The 19,202-nt window shown below is 36.5% G+C and overlaps 1 protein-coding gene across 4 annotated transcripts; it reads left to right on the plus strand.

The window, feature by feature from the left end:
- The first annotated feature begins 232 nt into the window (after window positions 1-232).
- Sult1e1 (sulfotransferase family 1E member 1) lies at window positions 233-18,808 on the plus strand. Of its 4 annotated transcripts, XM_087583714.1 has the most exons (10): window positions 394-454; window positions 538-714; window positions 1,609-1,682; window positions 2,932-3,092; window positions 7,969-8,094; window positions 9,470-9,567; window positions 13,117-13,243; window positions 15,022-15,116; window positions 16,856-17,036; window positions 18,420-18,808. In XM_087583714.1, exons 4-10 carry the CDS (start codon window positions 2,945-2,947, stop codon window positions 18,530-18,532), a joined length of 888 nt encoding a protein of 295 aa, XP_087439840.1. In that variant the 5' UTR covers window positions 394-454; window positions 538-714; window positions 1,609-1,682; window positions 2,932-2,944; the 3' UTR covers window positions 18,533-18,808.
- Window positions 18,809-19,202: the final 394 nt, after the last annotated feature.

Here is a 19,202-nt window from a genome sequence, read left to right on the forward strand (position 1 = left end):
GCTAAATCCCCAACACCATAAAGTTTTTTTTTAAAAAAAAAAAACTAAAAAAAAAATTAAAATGCAACTTCAAGGCAACCTTTCCTACTGCTTTATTGATTTTATTGCAGGGAATCAAGTTTTTCAGAAATCACTCTATTTACTGTGTCGATGTTATTTACTTACAGGTAGATTTTTTTCCAGCGACCTTTTAAAAGTAAACCAGGCACTTTCTAGGTAGAATTACTTACCCAGTGCTTAGCCTACTGGATGCCATGTAGTGTCTAACCTCAGACTATGACCCTGCTGTTGAGTTAGGTGTGGTTTAATAATTAAGCTTAATTGTGACATAGTAGAAAAAATTTCTAGCTCAAAGTAAATATAAAATATAAAGCCACTTGAGAGATACTTAAGCTTTCAAGATCCAGTGTCTCTCAGAAGAAGGCCACTTAATTTAACATTAGAAACAGATGAGGTAACAAAAATGAAAATGCATTTATTATGAGGTGCTGATAGACCTGGAGACCTTTCAATGACCTGCAGTCTTGTTCCCTGTAGTCAAAGCAGATGCTTACAAGGCTGGAGCACTATTTCATCCACAGGCCCTGGGTACATTTCCCACCCTGTTTAATGACAGCAATGGGAATGATTTCTATCTGACAACTTACTGCTATAAAACTTGCATACTTGTATTTGGAAGAGAGTGGAGCAAGTTTTCTCAAGAGTTATCCCAATGTGAGTACTGTGTATCAGATCTACTTTTGACATGCATTCTTTTATATTCATGGCTGTTTTGGAATTATAGGCAACCCTTTGTAGGGATTATAATCTAATTATAACTTTCTCCCTTCCCTTTGCTCCCAACAAACACTACCATATATAACCACCCCTCTCAAATTCATAGCTTCTTAGTTCACTAACACACACACACACACACATATATATATATATATATATATATATATATATATATATATATATATATACACATATATATACATATATATACATATGTGTGTGTGTGTGTGTGTGTGTGTATAAATGGATATATATTCTTTTTCATCTATATAGTGCTTCTTATATGTACATTATCAGGGATGATTGGCCCAGAACAACCACAGTTTTAAATAGATACAGTTAAGTGCTGGGAAGCCTTCTTTTGCTGTGCCCTTGGTCTATGTTCCTAACTACATTAGGTTTTTCCTATCACTCCTTTAAGCTATTGTTTGCAACATCATTCTTATCCTCATCATTATTTATCAGGGAATGAGAGGTTTTCTCAATACACGTTGGGTCCTGTTTTCTTCCTGGCCTCCTCTTATCTCCTTGTCCATTTCTTCTTACTCTGTTATGAATGGGCAATTTAATGAATGATATAATGAATGGGCTGTTTAAGGCTGACATATTACCTAAAGGGGAGAAACAGGAGTAGAGACCATCTATATCTCTGACTGAGTGTACTTGACCTTATGACTAAATACAACTGCAGGTATCTGGTCTCATCCATTACATCATAGCCCATCCCTACAAGTTAGTCCCTGCCTCCTTCTCCAGCTGTGAGAATAAAAGCTCACAAGAAACTTTCCAATGTACAACCAGTTCTCTAGCTCTCTCTCTTTTTTTTTACAGCTTAACATTTGTGGTGCAATTTGAAGTGAACTGAACCGGGTGATTTCACTTCTCTCACAGGAGCATCTGGACAGGTTGTAATTTTCAAATGTTCATAATATTAGATTTTAAACATAGATTTTTAAATAAAAATTTATGTCAGTAAATTATTGAAAATAAAAGGAAAATAAACTGTGTGTTGATAGTATGCCTAATTGATAATGTATATCATTTAAAAAACTTCCTAAATCTCTTGTCACAAAAATTATTTTTAGATATGCATTAATGCTTAAAAATCTTGAAGGTAGGATTTAAGTGATACAGAAAACTATTGAATGCAATTGCTATAAAATATATTTGAAAATACTGTTACTATCTTTTTATGTAAATAACTTAATATGTAACAATTTAGATTAACTGAGAAATCATTCATGTGTATTTCAGTTACCGAAAACACATTTTTTAATGGAAACACAGTGGAAGCTAGTCAACTAAAAATATAGCTTGATACTGAGAGTAGCAAATGTTTCACAGAATCTCCTTTGTGTCACAGTGATGTGGACTGGCAGAAACGTGTATAAGAAGACAACTTATGCTTTCAGCCATTTTGCTCTAATCCAGACTAAAACTGGAAACCTAAGGACCCAATAAAACTTTTTGGTATTTGTCTTAGAATGGAGGAAAGGCAACTGAATGTGAAGGGAGCTGGCCAAAGTTCAGATAAGGAGCTAGGAGAGGAATTGATTTAAAGAATGGAAAAACATCATTTCTGAATGCACTAACTGTATGGCTTGCATTTTAAGCAGTTTGTGCTGTTCTTTCTATACATCTGACACCTCATCACCTCCTTATGAAATAGTATTAGCAATATCTCACTGAAATATACATTTTAGGGAAACCACCCAAGTTTGAGGAAATATAGAAAAAAATTGTGGGAGGAAAGAGGCTGTTTGATGTCAGCACTTTTACTCTGAGACAGCTTGACTGTGAAGTGACAGCTTGGTGTCAGGCTACTACTTAATCCGTAGGTTAACCCAGTTGATTGAAAGCCAATTCTTAGAATTGTGGCTCAATTCATACAATATAATTGACCTGAAAAAGTAATTTAATAAGGCAAATGGTGACTATTGTGGTTGTCAATAGAATGGACACTTATTTCTTGTAAATTTTCACATACAATATATCCTGACTATAGTTTCCCCCCCTCTGCTAATATTAAGGATGCTTTTACCCTGTGTAGCAGGTCAGCAGCAGCATCTAACCAGTCTTTATATACATAGTTATTGCTCTTATGAAAATATTGCAAAGTGAATACAAAATTTAAAACATGTTTTCTTTTCCCAGTACACCACTTGAAATGGAGACTTCTATGCCTGAATACTATGAAGTTTTTGGTGATTTCCATGGAGTTTTAATGGATAAACTGTTCACCAAATATTGGGAAGATGTTGAAACATTCTCAGCAAGGCCAGATGACCTTCTCGTTGTTACTTATCCTAAATCTGGTAATTGTCTTTGCTCTGACAGGATGTTGCTTTTAGACAACTAGGAAGTATAAATCTATGCTAGACAATCAGCAGTAATCTGTTTACCTGATTCATTCTCATTTCCCATTAAAAAGACAGTTGAATCAATTTTAATGTCAAAATATTGGTAAACTGCACATTATCAACTCTGTTCCACAATCTCAAACTTCCAGAACACGATTAGCAACCTCATTAAGTCATGGATAAACTGAAAGTGTTGATCACACAATTATATTATTCAATACAGATGAGTCACTATTATGCATTATATAATCAGTGTTTAAAACTACTGTATTTTACATATTTGTTGAGTACTTGCAGAAAGATATCAGGAAATTGAAATACAGCAATGAAATGAATTCTTGCAATTCATTTTAGGGAAAAAATAGAATATTTGTCACTTAAATATATCAAATGTATTTTTCTCCCTATGATACAAGCTCATTTTGTTCTTTTAGAAAACTTTTCAAAGATAATCAATAACTCTTTTTCAGAAAATTACTTTCTCTTCCTCAGATGTACTCACAAACATTAATTCCATTACACATATTCATATATTGCAATTCTTTATCGAGATTGAATCCACAATTATAAATGGCTTCAGAGTCTGAAAACTCTTCTCTTAGGTTCTTTTTTTTTTAAATTTTCATTTGTTTGTTTATGATTACACTGTAGCTGTCTTCAGACACACCAGAAGAAGGCATCGGATCCCAGTACAGATGGTTGTGAGCCACCATGTGGTTGCTGGGATTTGAACTCATGACCTCTGGAAGAGCAGTCAGTGCTCTTAACTGCTAAGTCATCTTTTCCGCCACCAAAACTATATTCTGTCGAAACTGGAGAAGTGTAATCTTATATTCTCTGTCAGTTTATTAAGAGTTGACGCTTAAAATATATCAGTTATCTACTTCTAAAAGTGTGATCGTATGATTCTAAGTCTTAGGAGAAAAGACAATCATGACTTTGAGACAAACCCCCTATCCCCCAAACCACACCACACACACACACACACACACACACACACACACACACACACACACACACACCACACACACACACACACACACACACACACACACACACACACAAACACACGCGCGAACATTAGAGAGAACTACGATGTCTTTGGCAAGTCTTCCCTAAAACCATTCCACTGTTTCTCTTCTTGGCTCAGTTCCATGGCTACACGAGTCTGTCATCTGAAGAGAGCACAGATTGATAATATAACTATTAGCATTTCAACCTCTGTTCATATTTATCCACAGCTGTCGATATGGATGCTTAACTTACTTGTTCTGATAACTAGGTCTCATGGTTGCCATCTTACTTGTTAACTCATCTTCTTTAAACCAGTACATTTATTTTCCGGTAGCATATTTATTTAGAAACACATCTTCGTGATCTTTCTGAGTAATTTTGGTACTCCCTAATTAGAATATCAAGAGTTTCTAGCCTACCATCAACTTACTTCTTTAATTTTACCCAATTTATCTCTTCAAGCAAGTTCTCTGTTTTTTTGTTTGTTTGTTTTTTGTTTTTATTTTTTCTTTTTCTTTTTTTTTTTATTAAATTGAGTATTTCTTATATACATTTCCAGTGTTATTCCCTTTCCCGGTTTCCGGGCAAAAATCCCCCTCCCTCCTCCCCCCTCCCCTTCCTGATGGGTATTCCCCTCCCAACCCTCCCCCCATTGCCGCCCTCCCCCCAACAGTCTAGTTCACTGGGGGTTCAGTCTTAGCAGGACCCAGGGCTTCCCCTTCCACTGGTGCTCTTACTAAGATGTTCATTGCTACCTATGTGGTCAGAGTCCAGGGTCAGTCCATGTATAGTCTTTAGGTATTGGCTTAGTCGCTGGAAGCTCTGGTTGCTTGGCATTTTTGTACATATGGGGTCTCGAGCCCCTTCAAGCTCTTCCAGTTCTTTCTCTGATCCCTTCAACGGGGGTTCTATTCTCAGTTCAGGGGTTTGCTGCTGGCATTCGCCTCTGTATTTGCTGTATTCTGGCTGTGTCTCTCAGGAGCGATCTACATCCGGCTCCTGTCAGTCTGCACTTCTTTGCTTCATCCATCTTGTCTAATTGGGTGGCTGTATATGTATGGGCCACATGTGGGGCAGGCTCTGAATGGGTGTTCCTTCAATCTCTGTTTTAATCTTTGCCTCTCTCTTCCCTGCCAAGGGTATTCTTGTTCCCCTTTTAAAGAAGGCGTGAAACATTCACATTTTGATCATCCATCTTGAGTTTCATTTGTTCTAGGCATCTAGGGTAATTCAAGCATTTGGGCTAATAGCCACTTATCAATGAATGCATACCATGTTTGTCTTTCTGTGATTGGGTTAGCTCACTCAGAATGATATTTTCCAGTTCCAACCGTTTGCCTACGAATTTCATAAAGCCGTTGTTTTTGATAGCTGAGTAATATTCCATTGTGTAGATGTACCACATTTTCTGTATCCATTCCTCTGTTGAAGGGCCTCTGGGTTCTTTCCAGCTTCTGGCTATTATAAATAAGGCTGTGATGAACATAGTGGAGCACGTGTCTTTTTTATATGTTGGGGCATCTTTTGGGTATATGCCCAAAAGAGGTATAGCTGGATCCTCAGGCAGTTCAATGTCCAATTTTCTGAGGAACCTCCAGACTGATTTCCAGAATGGTTGTACCAGTCTGCAATCCCACCAACAATGGAGGAGTGTTCCTCTTTCTCCGCATCCTCGCCAGCATCTGCTGTCACCTGAGTTTTTGATCTTAGCCATTCTCACTGGTGTGAGGTGAAATCTCAGGGTTGTTTTGACTTGCATTTCCTTTATGACTAAAGATGTTGAACATTTCTTTAGGTGTTTCTCAGCCATTCGGCATTCCTCAGCTGTGAATTGTTTGTTTAGCTCTGAACCCCATTTTTTAATAGGGTTATTTGTCTCCCTGCGGTCTAACTTCTTGAGTTCTTTGTATATTTTGGATATAAGGCCTCTATCTGTTATAGGATTGGTAAAGATCTTTTCCCAATCTGTTGGTTGCCGTTTTGTCCTAACCTCAGTGTCCTTTGCCTTACAGAAGCTTTGCAGTTTTATGAGATCCCATTTGTTGATTCTTGATCTTAGAGCATAAGACATTGGTGTTTTGTTCAGGAAATTTTTTCCAGTGCCCATGTTTTTTCTTTTTTTTTCGGAGCTGGGGACCGAACCCAGGGCCTTGCGCTTCCTAGGCAAGCGCTCTACCACTGAGCTAAATCCCCAACCCCAAGTTCTCTGTTTTAACCTGTGTAGCCCTTGCCTAATATTTTTTTCTCAGCACTACACGATTCTTAGATGTCCCCTGCTGAAAATAACATCTCATGCTGCTGCCTCTTAGGGCTCTTCCCTATCCCATATGAGTGGTTACATCACACTGGCAATTTATTACAGCTAGGCTCAAACTGTTGTCTCCTCATAAGAGAACTTCATTGTTCATAAGACTCATTATTTTTATTTTATACAGATGCATTGTTTTTCTGCCTGTGCGTGTGCGCACTGCATGCATGCTTAGCGGCCACAGAGAAAGCACAGAAGAGAATGGCACTTTGTGTAGAACTAAAGTAATAGATTCTTTGAGCTGCTATTTTGGCGATGGCACCCCAAAATCAGGTCCTCTGGTTGGGCAACAAGCCATCTTAGGTGGCAGGCTGCATGTTCTCCTCACCACCAGGCCTGGAGCACAGCAGGCCACAGCTCAGGAGTCTGTGTTTTCCCAGGTGGGAAAGTCTGGGAAGACTGTTCTAGTTCCCAGTCTGGTATGTACCCAGCCAAGGCTGGTTTACTGCAAGGATTTGAGGGGGAAAAAAGGATTCCCCTCAGGGATTTGGTGGAGCTGGGAGAGAAAAAGCCTTCTGGAGATTAAGGCTCTTTAGGTCAAAGGCTGCCACAGTGATCATTGATGAAGAGACAGTCATTGCTTGTTCAAACTGTTTTATTTGACGGTAGGTGTGAATATACATACAACTTATTTGGGGTGACCCAGAGATTAAATATATTTGCAGGAAGGAATGCATAGGAAGGGAAGCTCATTGGCGAAAGTCTAAATACCTATCTAGATACCTAATTAGCATAGCTAACTCCATGTTTTTATGTGACTTTCCTCAGGCAAAGGCTAGTGATGGGGCTTAGAATGCTTGGACAAGATCAGAGAAGGAGAAAACCTGTTAACAAGGGAGTCTCTCCCATTTTGCACCATGCCCAGAGGCTAACTAGCCATGGCAGACTACACCTCAATTAGCAGTGTGGTGTAGCAAAGCCACACTTAGGTGCTGAGTCATTGTTTCAGCTTCCTGGGGAACTTTTTAACATCATTGGTGCAGTAGCAGAGTCAGCAGCAGCCCATGGTATATAAGCTTTCTTTGTACACCTTCAAGCTTTGTATTCTTATCTGTGTAACAACATCTCGGGAAAGAAAAGTATATTTTGTCATTACTGATCTTCTTTTTAATTTTTTTGATTATCATTAAAGGTCAGATACTCAATTCATACTTTTCTATCTCCTGTGATCTAGGCATTGGTTTAGGCACAAAAACTACTACCACTAAAGTCTATAGCTGGGAAATATGTTTGTATGTGTCACCCAAGCGTCCCATTTCATTCAGATTTCCTCACTTCTTTTCATAAGGGTGTTATTCTTATAATGTCACAATTTATCATAGGAGGCCCAGACACGTGGGCCAGTTGTTATTCATGACACAATGCATTCATATATGTTGAAGTTATTTTGGGTGTATTTAAGTATTCAAGAAAATATTATTTGAGTTTGGATGATATTAAACATGATAGAAATAGACTGTTGTCAGCCATACGAGTTCATTGGAGATCAAGTATATTTAATTTTTACAGGCAGCACATGGATTGGTGAAATTGTGGATATGATCTATAAAGAAGGTGATGTGGAAAAATGCAAGGAGGATGCAATTTTTAACAGAATACCTTACCTGGAGTGCAGAAATGAAGATCTAATAAATGGTAATTTTTAAATCAATTTTAAAAGATGTATATGTATGTTTTCCGATATACCTATGTTTATGATAGATGTTTATGATAGATAAGGTTATGTTGTAATAAGAGCAAAGAGATTTTATGTAAAACAAGCATTTAATATTCAGTCACCTCTATATGAGAGTCTAAAACTAAATCCAGAGTAGTCTCATAGCATGGCATATACCTGGAACAGTGAATGGTCCTAACCAATTTTTCAGGAAGAGTCTTATAATATGTCAGCATTTATTTCTCAGTTTCTAGGAGTTGAAAGTATTATAAGTACTAGAAAATTATTCATTGAATAGTAAGGATAGTTAAAACTGTATTCATGAGTTTGCTTACCAACATGTAAAAAATTACGTTCATTGATGAAAAATTATTTGACCTCATCCTGAATGAGGTAACCCAATCACAGAAAAACACATGGTTTGCACTTACTGATAAGTGGGCACGAGCCCCAAAGCTCGAATTACCCAAGATGCAGTCCACAGACCACATGAAGCTCAAGAAGAAGGGCAACCAATGTGCGGATGCATCACTCCTCCTTAAAAGAGGGAACAAAAATATTCATAGGAGGGGCTATGGAGACAAAGTTTGTAATAGAGACTGAAGGAATGGCCATTTAGAGCCTTCCTTACCTGGGTATACAGCCCATATATGTCACCAAAACTAGACAATATTGATGAAGCCAAGAAGTGCATGCTGACAGGAGCCTGATCTCGCTGCCTCCTGAGATTCAGCCAGAGAGTGACAAAAACAAAGGCAAATTCTAGCAGCAAACCATGTAACTGAGAATTGGAAGAGTTAGAGAAAGAATTGAAGGATCTAAAGGTGTTTGCAACCCCATAAGAACAATAATACCAACCAACCAGAACTCCCAGGGACTAAACCACTGCCCAAGGAGTTCACATGGACAGACCCATGACTTCAGCTGCATATGTAGCAGAAGATGGCCATGTTGGACACCAATGGGAGGAGAAACCCTTGATCCTGTCAAGGGTGGACCCCCCAGTGTAGGGGAATATCAGAGTGGGGAGGCAGGAAGAGGGGAGGTTGGGGAGGGGGAAACACCCTTATAGAAGGTGAGGGGAATGGGATCGGGAGTTATGGACAGGAAACTCGGAAAGGGAATAACATTGGAGATGTAAATAAAAAAATCCAATTAAAAAATGCCAAAATTACCAAAAAAAAAGAAAAATATTTGACCTTTACAATTTAATAATTAGTAATTAATATTTTTTACAGTGAGATTGTATTATTATTTTAAGGTCAAATCTAGAATCTTAAATAATCTCTTTTAAAATACTCATTCAAATTCATATGAACATTTTTCACATTATCTGTTTATTTTTAAAACCAGGAATAAAACAACTAAAGGAAAAGGAATCGCCTAGAATAGTGAAAACTCACCTGCCAGCTAAGCTCCTTCCAGCATCATTTTGGGAAAAGAATTGCAAGGTAACCAGAATTAGATTTGCTTAGATTTGCATGAAATCTTGGCACTTTGTAGGTCACAAAGCACCTAAAAGACATCTTATACTCTTATACATACTTTATCACTCCTTTCTTTTAATATATAGACATTTCCACAAAGGTGAATTATTTTTAGTATGACTCAAGTCTAGATTATATTCACAAATTTTATTTTCTTAAGATGATCTGAATACTAGTTAAACTTTAAGCCTTTGTTTGTTTGTGCATAAAAGAAGGGTAATACTTGTCACTTAATGAACCAAGTACAATTTTCTTTGAAACATCAAGGCTAGTGCCTAACACATTGTAAGCACTGGATGAATCACAGTGGATTGAATGTCGTTATTTTACAAAATATTATGTGTGACATTGAGAGATTCAAATGAATCACAATAGGATATCCAGACAAGTGTCCTCTAATAAGTATTTACCCAGTGAATGAAAATGACTGTTACCATCTAGTCCACTGGCTAATAATATACCACACATTTGAAAAACCATACAGTAGGAGATTATATTTTGGTTTGTGCTTCTGAATCAGGGTCAAGATGTAGTACTCACTGACGGCCTTCTTGCTGACCAAGTTTCAAGGTAACCTATGAGTCAGTGGACACACACATATTTATATCTCTAATTCTCTTGAATGTTTCTTTAATGCCACCAGTACTCAAAAATTAACTACTATGATGACATTTTCTAACCCTTGACACCCCCAAAAGGCCCAAACTCTAAATTCAAAAGTAAGATTGTATCATTCTACAGGCACAGAAACTTCATCGTGAACATTGAAATTGAATGTAAATTTTTCAGGGTACAAACCATATTCAAAGTTACATTTTCATAAGGCTAATATCTTACATAAAACCACAACTTATAGTAAAGAAATAACTAAGCAGACTCTACTGGTAGTACTTGGGTAATGGAAGAGAAGACTTTAATTCAAGACTCATGGTTTAAAAAGATGAGGAGTCTATTTACATCCAGAGACAGCTCCAGGAGATATCTAAAAGCACTTTAACTTGCCTGGAAAGTTAAGTGTCTGTGCTAGGTAGGAGACTGAAAGAAGACTTATCACAGGAAAGTTGGGTGCCTTGTTAGGAAACTTAGATTTTGCTTGCATTATACTAAGATTGGGCTACTTTGGAAAGAAAGGGTCATACAAGCAAAGGTTGGGCACAAGTGAATGTCCTACATTCCACTACTTGTGTTTCCTGAAATACTTGACACTTTCAAAGTATCTAAGCCTCTAAACCTCAAAGGTTCAAATGCTTTTTTTATTTTCAACTGAAGAATCATTAAATATGCGTCTTCCCGTATGATTTCCTACAGAGAAGCTCTGTCATGGTTATGTAGATATTTTAGATGTCCCATCACCATCATTGGTAAGAGTTCTGATAGATCCATTTCTTTCCCCATGAGAAGTGCTGTAGGATGTTACTGCTCCACTGTAATTCATAGACAGCTTTCATTACATAATTTTTATGCTTAGAGGTCATCAAAGAAACCAACATAAGTGAATGGATTTGCCTTTGGATTATTTCCAGATTGATTTATTGATCTTTCAGAGGAGAGGTAGTAAAGACTACTTTGTAAAAGTATTTTTGGAGTAGTGGATTAGAAAGAATAATTTTCAAGGTTAAGAAAGTGATTTTTTTAAAAGAGCATGATAATGGATAAGAAATTATTCAAGGACAATGAGTTTGCATTTATGGCGTGGTTTGTAGGGAGGCCTATGGAGTAATGAGGAACAAGGAGGAGCAGATCTTTAATGGAGAAAAACACTGTGACACAGAATAGGCTTCCAGAGTGAAACATTTAGTGAGATGGCAAAATGCAAGACTTGGTGAGAGAAGTTGTAGGCTGAATTAAAAAAAGAACTAATCATGAATGAGTGCAATAATTTTGTAAATTAGATGAATAGCGAATGTAGATAATAAAAATGCATAGCGGATGAAAAGAGTTAGCAATGGAAGGGTTAGCAATGGAGGGCTGGTGCTCCAATTTCTAGTTGAACCAAGTGAATGAGTAAACTCTCAAAAATAAAGCCATCAGAAGGAGAAGCATGGGCTAGGGAGTAGCCTACTCTCAAGGGTAGAAAGTGGTAACTGTATTTAATTGCTCATGTACTAGGAAATCTAGTGACAGTTTCATTAAAAGTAGGAACACCAAAAGACATAGATGATCTTTGAAGGCATAGAAAAGTATGTTCAGTGAAACATATGGATATTTAATAATATCTACCAAAGTGAGCTCATAGAAATTAGAAGTTAAAAATAAGAGCTCACACTGTCTCCATGAGAGGGAAGAGAACTAGTCTCAATCTGAAATAAAGACAACATTTTAGATTCAAGGAACGCTCCTGAAACACAATAATGGTGTGGGTCAAGGATGAAAAGTGAGAAGTAAATTTATGGTAACAATGGTGTGTCTGTTTCCATTCAATTAGCAATAAGAAGTTTTAAAAGTGCACTGTGTTTAATAACAACTTTGGTGCAAAATAACACCTTTTGAAAGTTTTTTTTTTTTTAAGTCCTTAAGCATGAGAATGACTCTTCAACAAATAAGCAGAAATATTTTTCAAAAAACCTGTTTGTAAGTGGATAAACCTGCTGGTGAGTTTAACCTTAGCCTCTTAGTTGTAGAGTGAGAAGGGCAGAGCTCCTTGATGTCACCGATTAAGGGCTTGAAAGCTGAAGGAAAGAATACAAACAGACTGTCAGACTTCTGGAAATCTCACCCGTGACCTTGACTATCAGACCTGCAGGAGGCTACATGCTTTTTCTCACTTCTTAAGAGCAGAGAAAAATCTGAGTAGAAAAAGACTGGGCTTTTGCAGGATGGAACTCTACAGTGCTAATTCTAGACATAGCAGCTTTGTGATTTGCTGATCCACTGATGCTTATCTACCCCATAGAAGCACAGGAAACTTCCTTGGGGGAAGGAGTAGTCATTTTATTATCAAACAACGTAAGGGGGTCCTTAGGAGGACCTAGATAAAAAATAGAAAACTTTGAGACATGGATTTTAAGACAACTATGCAAATATGATGTTTTTCTAACTGTAAGCTAGGATACTACAGGGCATTTTTGCCTTAGTGTCCAATTTGTAATACAGTCCAAAGAACAGAAAAGCATACTCTGGACTGAGTGATCTGTCAACTTGGTGTTTGCATTGATTTACTCTAGGTTCTGCTATATACTTGAATCAACTTCAATTTCACTATTCTACTCATAAAATTGGGGAAGATCTGGTTAACTCAATTTTTGTTGTCAGTAAAAATGTCATGATGCTGTCATCTCAGGCTATTTAATAGGTTTCCTAGAAGGATCAGACTAAAGGCCAGCAGGACCCTGAGCAAATGCTGTTTCAACTTAAGATATTAAAGTACTGTTTTTCTCTATAATGTTTATAATTTTATATTTTTCCATAGTGCATTTATATTATGTTAGTTGTTGGAAACATGAATATTTGAAACCTGATGACAGCATGGTAGTTCATCCAGTCAATGATTTAACAACTTATTTCATCTTCTAGATAATCTATCTTTGCCGAAATGCCAAAGATGTCGTCGTTTCTTATTACTACTTTTTCCTGATCATAAAAAGTTATCCAAATCCTAAATCTTTTTCTGAATTTGTGGAGAAATTTATGGAAGGGCAAGGTGAGAACACCTTAAATTCTTTGGATCTTTTTTTCATTGAAGAAGAAAAATACAAATCCTACTTCATGCAAACAAAAATAAATGAGTCGATAAAAACAGAGATAATATAAAATAAGTACAATATATATAAACAGAAATATATAATAAAATATAATATAAACTTATACAGACAGAGAGATAAAATAAATCTATAAATATGTACAACAGATTAATATATGTAAACAGAAATATATAATTAAAAGATGGTATAAATATATATATGTATATATATAAACAAGTGTAAACAGATGTAGAATATAAGGTTTCTAAGGAATATAATATTATACAAACCTAAAACAGTGACACTTAGGTTGATAGTAGGGCTTCTGTATGTGAGGATGATGGAAAATTAAGACTCTAGGCATTACATTATAATGCCAAGAAGTGAAAGCATTGACTTACACGTGACATCAGGGGTGGCAATTTCTGCTCCATAAGTCTGAGACATAGTATCTCCCTTCTCGAACATACATTTTCATATGTTAAAAAATGTTTTAGAACATGCTGTTGCAACAGGATTGAACCAAAAATTAGATGAGGTATAAAATCATCGTTCATTCATTTCCAAGTAAAACACCAAGGCATTAAATGAAGTCACATGTAGGGATTTACAATCATTCTGAATACCTGCAGAACTCCTGCTTATTCTTCTAGGCATGTAGACTGAGCATTTTAATTTTGATTTCACTGAACAGTAAAGGGTTTCTTGAGCAATTATTATAAAAACTCTACCATTTCATTAAAATTGTGACTAAAACAACTGAGTCTTTATGTTTTAATTGAAATGGGCAAAGAATATTTTGAGTTTCATTCAATTTGTCACGTGAATTGTATAAATAAGGATAGTTGAAGAAAGAAAAAATTATAACCATAGAAGATAATATTACTCATTATCCCTTGTGGCTTGTTGCATCATGAAGAAAGTATATGCCTCAATATCATCAGATTATCTTAAAATTACAGAAAAAAATAACTTGTATGCTTTAAAAGGCCAATGGAACCTTTTCGAAAGTATCTTCGTTTCTAGTATCAAGGCACAGAGAAAGGTCAATGTCAAGTCTACTGGTGACACACCATGCTTGTACTGTTCTGTTGGCCTTAGATTTGATAAAGCTGTTGTGTAAGGCTAAAAGAAGAAACAGTAACAGCATTTGTTACATCACCTTTTGTCCAAAATAAATTGTCCATATGAGAACACCTTTCACATTCTAAATTGCTAGTGCTTTAGTAAATGTTCCATCAATTACTAATCTCTCCCTCTCTCTCACTCTCCCTCTCCCCCCCTCTCCTTTTCTCCCTCTTTCCCTCTGTCTCCCTCTGACTCCTTGTCTCTGTCTCACACAAACAGAAACACAGAGATACATACAAACAGAGACTCACACAGACATAAATGCACAGACACAGAGCTACACACACACACACACACACACACACACACACACACACACACACTCACATGTGTGCATGCTCTCATTATTCTAAACTGAGTTGGTTTCTTATCTTTTCTTAGTATTCTATCTACTACAGGTCATGATGATAAAACTAAAAATAATGTTTCTGAGGAGGAAATTATGCAACAATTTTTATGTAATTGCTACACAGAACTCTTAAATAAGTGCAACTGACCTATAAATTCTAATTCTATGACCATTTCAGACTTTTATTAACAATTTGAATACTTACGTTAAGCTTGCAAAATGATAACATGATATGTTTACACTTATGCCTTCTAATTTCAGTTCCGTATGGTTCCTGGTATGATCATGTAAAATCTTGGTGGGAAAAGAGTAAGAATTCACGTGTTTTGTTTATGTTCTATGAGGATATGAAAGAGGTAAGAAATGGAATGCATAATGAACATTCTAGTAATTCTTAAGACGATCTTAGCATCTGACAACTCACTGAATACAAAATTATCACTGGAAACCAGTTGCTGACCAGAAAAAGGAAAGACACAATAACCCAGTTTGATTAAGTCAGACTTGAGTTTAGTAAATAAAAGTGTTTGAGGAACAAATCCATGCTAAATCCTAGTGTTAAAACTTCTCTAAAGATAAAATTGCAAAAAGAACCTTGAATTCATGAAAAGTAAGAAACAAAATAATAACATCACATATGCTCACCACACTTGATCTTTCCCTGCGCACTGCCTTCTGGAAACACAGAAACGAAACAATTAGAAAGAACAATTTTACTAGGATCAAACTTAACAATTTTATATGTTTTATACATGAAATTCATTCTGCACATATCATGTTTGCACAACACTAGGCAGGGTAGCCTATTCCTCTAATTTTTAGCACTTATGAGACAGGTAATTGGGAGTGCAAGCTATATTTGAGCAGAATAGCAAGTCACGCCTCAAAATGAATGAAAAATAAATAAGAACAGGCCAAGGAGATATGTTCGTGGATAAAGTCAAGTTATGCTAACTTGAGGATGCAGATTGGATCCCCAGCATTCAAGTTAAACCAGGAAAGGATGGGAACCTGCCTTTAATTCTGTGCTCTGGAGGCAGGGAATGCCAGGGGCAAACTCACATGGTAACCTAGTACAACTGTTAGCTCTGGGTTGAGTGAGACACCTGCCTCAGTAGTGGAGAGTGATAGTCCAAGTTACACTGGTACACATTTCTGGCTTTCACACACTTGAATACAAGGGCATACACACTTACCTGCATGTATGTTCATATACATGCAAGCTTGAACACACACACACACACACACACACACACACACACACATACCCAAATGTCTGGAAAAATAAAGACACGAAACAATTAGAAAGAACCATTTTACTAGGTATAAAATTTAACAACTCATTTCATTTAAGCCTCAGAGCTTCTGAAGTGTCCCCTGCATCAATTGGTGGATGAGGAAGGATTGAAAATGGTTTGTTTTCTTCATGTTATATTTAATTCTAATATGATCAAATACAGAATAATGTTCTCTACTTGTAGCCTAATAACTACTCACTAACATTTGTCACTTTGGTTTTTGTTTTATTTTATTTTTTCATCTTTATTAACTTGGGTATTTCTTATTTACATTTCAACTGTTATTCTCTTTAGCCCCTCCCCTTCCCCTTCTCTATCGGTGTTCCCCTCCCCATCCTTCCCCCATTACGGCCCTCCCCCCAACAATCATGTTAACTGGGGATTCAGTCTTGGCAGGACCAAGGGCTTCCCCTTCCACTGGTGCTCTTACTAGGCTATTCATTGCTACCTATGAGATTGGAGCCCATGTATAGTCTTTGGGTAGTGGCTTAGTCCCTGGGAGCTCTGGTTGGTTGGCATTGTTGTTCATATGGGGCCTCAAGCCCCTTCAAGCTCTTTTAGTCCTTTGTAAGATTCCTTCAATGGGGTTCTCATTCTCAGTTCAGTTGTTTAATGATGGCATTCGCCTATATATTTGCTGTATTCTGGCTGTGTCTCTCAGGAGAGATCTACATCTGGTTCCTGTCTGCCTGCACTTCTTAGCTTCATCCATCTTGTCTAGTTTGGTGGCTGTATATATATGGGCCATATGTGGGGCAGGCTCACTTTGGTTTTTAAATCTCTTTGTTTCTCCACAGGATATCCGAAGAGAAGTTGTGAAGCTGATAGAGTTCCTGGAGAGAGACCCATTAGCAGAGCTAGTAGACAAAATCATTCAACATACGTCATTCCAGGAGATGAAGAACAATCCATGCACCAATTATTCAATGCTGCCAGAGACCATGATAGATCTAAAAGTATCGCCTTTCATGAGAAAGGGTGAGAAGACAGAGTCATGGGACTTTCCATTTAAAGGTCTAAGCTGCCATGACTTAGGCAAAAATCTACCCAAGATTATTCACCCTGCACAAACAGCATGTGTTTTCTTTACAGCTGTTTTTTCCTTGAATACTCATTGAATTATCAATTATGCAGAGGCATTAAACACTATTTATTAATACACTCAGGACCATATATACTAATAATAACCTTCTGTTTCTTGTTTATTCAGTTTGAGAAGCATATCATGTAAAGCATAATGTTTGACACTTTAGTCTAAGCTTCAGCAATGTTCCCATAGTACACTGTTACCCAGTAGGTCTTTGTGTCCTGGGCGTGTACCATATGACTCATACATACTATCTCCATATTATGATTTCTGCCTTAGTCAGGGTTCTATTCCTGCACAAACATCATGACAAGGAAGCAAGTTGGGAGGAGAAGGGCTTATTCAGCTTACACATTCACATTGCTGTTCATCACCAAAGAAGTCAGGCCTAGAACTCACACAGGGCAGGAAGCAGGAGCTGAGAGGTCATGAAGAGATGTTACTGGCTTGCTTCCTCTGGCTTGCTCAGCTTGCTTTCTTCAGCTTGAGGACCCACAATGGGCTGGGTTCTTGCCACTTGATCATTAGTTGAGAAAATGCCTTACAGCTGGCATTGGAGCATTTCCTCAAGTAAGGCTCTTTTCTCTGTGGTAACTTCAGCTTGTGTCAAGTTGACACACAAAACCAACCAATACAATTTCTGACTAGGAAGATAGATTTACTATCTCATTCTGAGGTGAAGAAACAAAACCTAAAAAGTCAGTCATATTTTCTCTATACGAATGAATGAAAGTTTTGAATACTAAGTGACTAAAGTAAGAATTCAAACATAATTATAATCACTAATAATATCAAGACATAATGAAAACAAATTTTATTTACATAGAAGCAGTTCTTGATCAGCAATAGTAAATTTGTATACCTGACATTTGGGGAATATATATATATCATCCACGTAGCAATGCTAGGTAAGTAATTGGATATAAAGGCATAAGCCTGGATTTGAAAATTTATCAGCAAAAATATGATATTAAGTAATTTGACAGTCATTGCCCCATGAGTCTCATCAGAGAAGGCCTGATTTATGAGAGAAAATAAAAGAAGAAAGGTCACATGAAGTAGTGTAGGAAGAAAAGGATGAGTCAATAGAAGTTTCTTCAAGAAAAAAATTATCTTTGTAAAAATCAAACAACATGATACTTAAATATTTTATTCAGGTATTAAATATTAGGAGAATTTTTCACATTATTAATGAAAGAGATGCAGGATAGAGGGATCTTACAATTTCTGGCTTTAGGAGTTAACACTTCTGATTACTGCCTGTTTCGTTGCAGGAATTGTAGGAGACTGGAGGAACCACTTCCCTGAAGCCCTGAGGGAGAGATTTGAGGAGCACTACCAGCGGCATATGAAGGACTGCCCTGTGAAGTTTAGAGCAGAGCTCTGAGACACTTCCTTGTGTCTGAAATTGGAGTAGTCTCCAATTTATCCTTCAGTTTTTCTTGTTTTGAATTCAGTAGAAGTAGAAGTCTTTTGAAGACTGATGGTTTAAATTCATTCTGTTTTTTTAATCTAACTTTTATATCAATCTAGTTTCTGAATGTTTTGTTGGCAAAATAACATTTTTCATATATACATATATATATATATATATATATATCACAAGCATTGTCCTCTAATAGTGTTCAAAGATTTCTAATAAAAATAATTTGATGTCTGCATACTACATTTGTTCATTTTCATTCATTACTACATATGTATATATATTATATATATAAAATATATATTGTTATACACAAATCAACAAACAAGGTGCTTTGGAACTGGCAAGTAGGTAACCTTGTGATTGTATTTGAAGCCAAATATATGCAAAATTATATGAAAAAACTAAAACAGCATCAAGAATTATGAGGTCAGGTGGCTCTGTGGCGCAATGGATAGCGCATTGGACTTCTAGTGATGAAGAAAGAATTATGAGGTCACTTCAAGATAATATCTAAAGATGCATCTGCAAAAACATGGCTTTTTAATAAATATAACAATTTATATATTTATTTTATATATTATATATAAAAACATTATAATATAAATCAGCATATTCATAATATATTATAAGA

This window comes from Rattus norvegicus, chromosome 14 (genome assembly GCF_021556685.1).
Source record: "Rattus norvegicus strain SHRSP/BbbUtx chromosome 14, alternate assembly SHRSP_T2T, whole genome shotgun sequence".
Taxonomy (NCBI): domain Eukaryota; kingdom Metazoa; phylum Chordata; class Mammalia; order Rodentia; family Muridae; genus Rattus; species Rattus norvegicus.

Coding starts and splice junctions, on each gene's coding strand:
- Sult1e1 (XM_087583713.1), top strand. CDS start 2,945: ATGGAGACTTCTATGCCTGAATACTATGAAGTTTTTGGTGATTTCCAT. Junction 15,117..16,855: donor TCTATGAGGATATGAAAGAG/GTAAGAAATGGA, acceptor GTTTCTCCACAG/GATATCCGAAGAGAAGTTGT. Junction 17,037..18,419: donor ATCGCCTTTCATGAGAAAGG/GTGAGAAGACAG, acceptor GTTTCGTTGCAG/GAATTGTAGGAGACTGGAGG.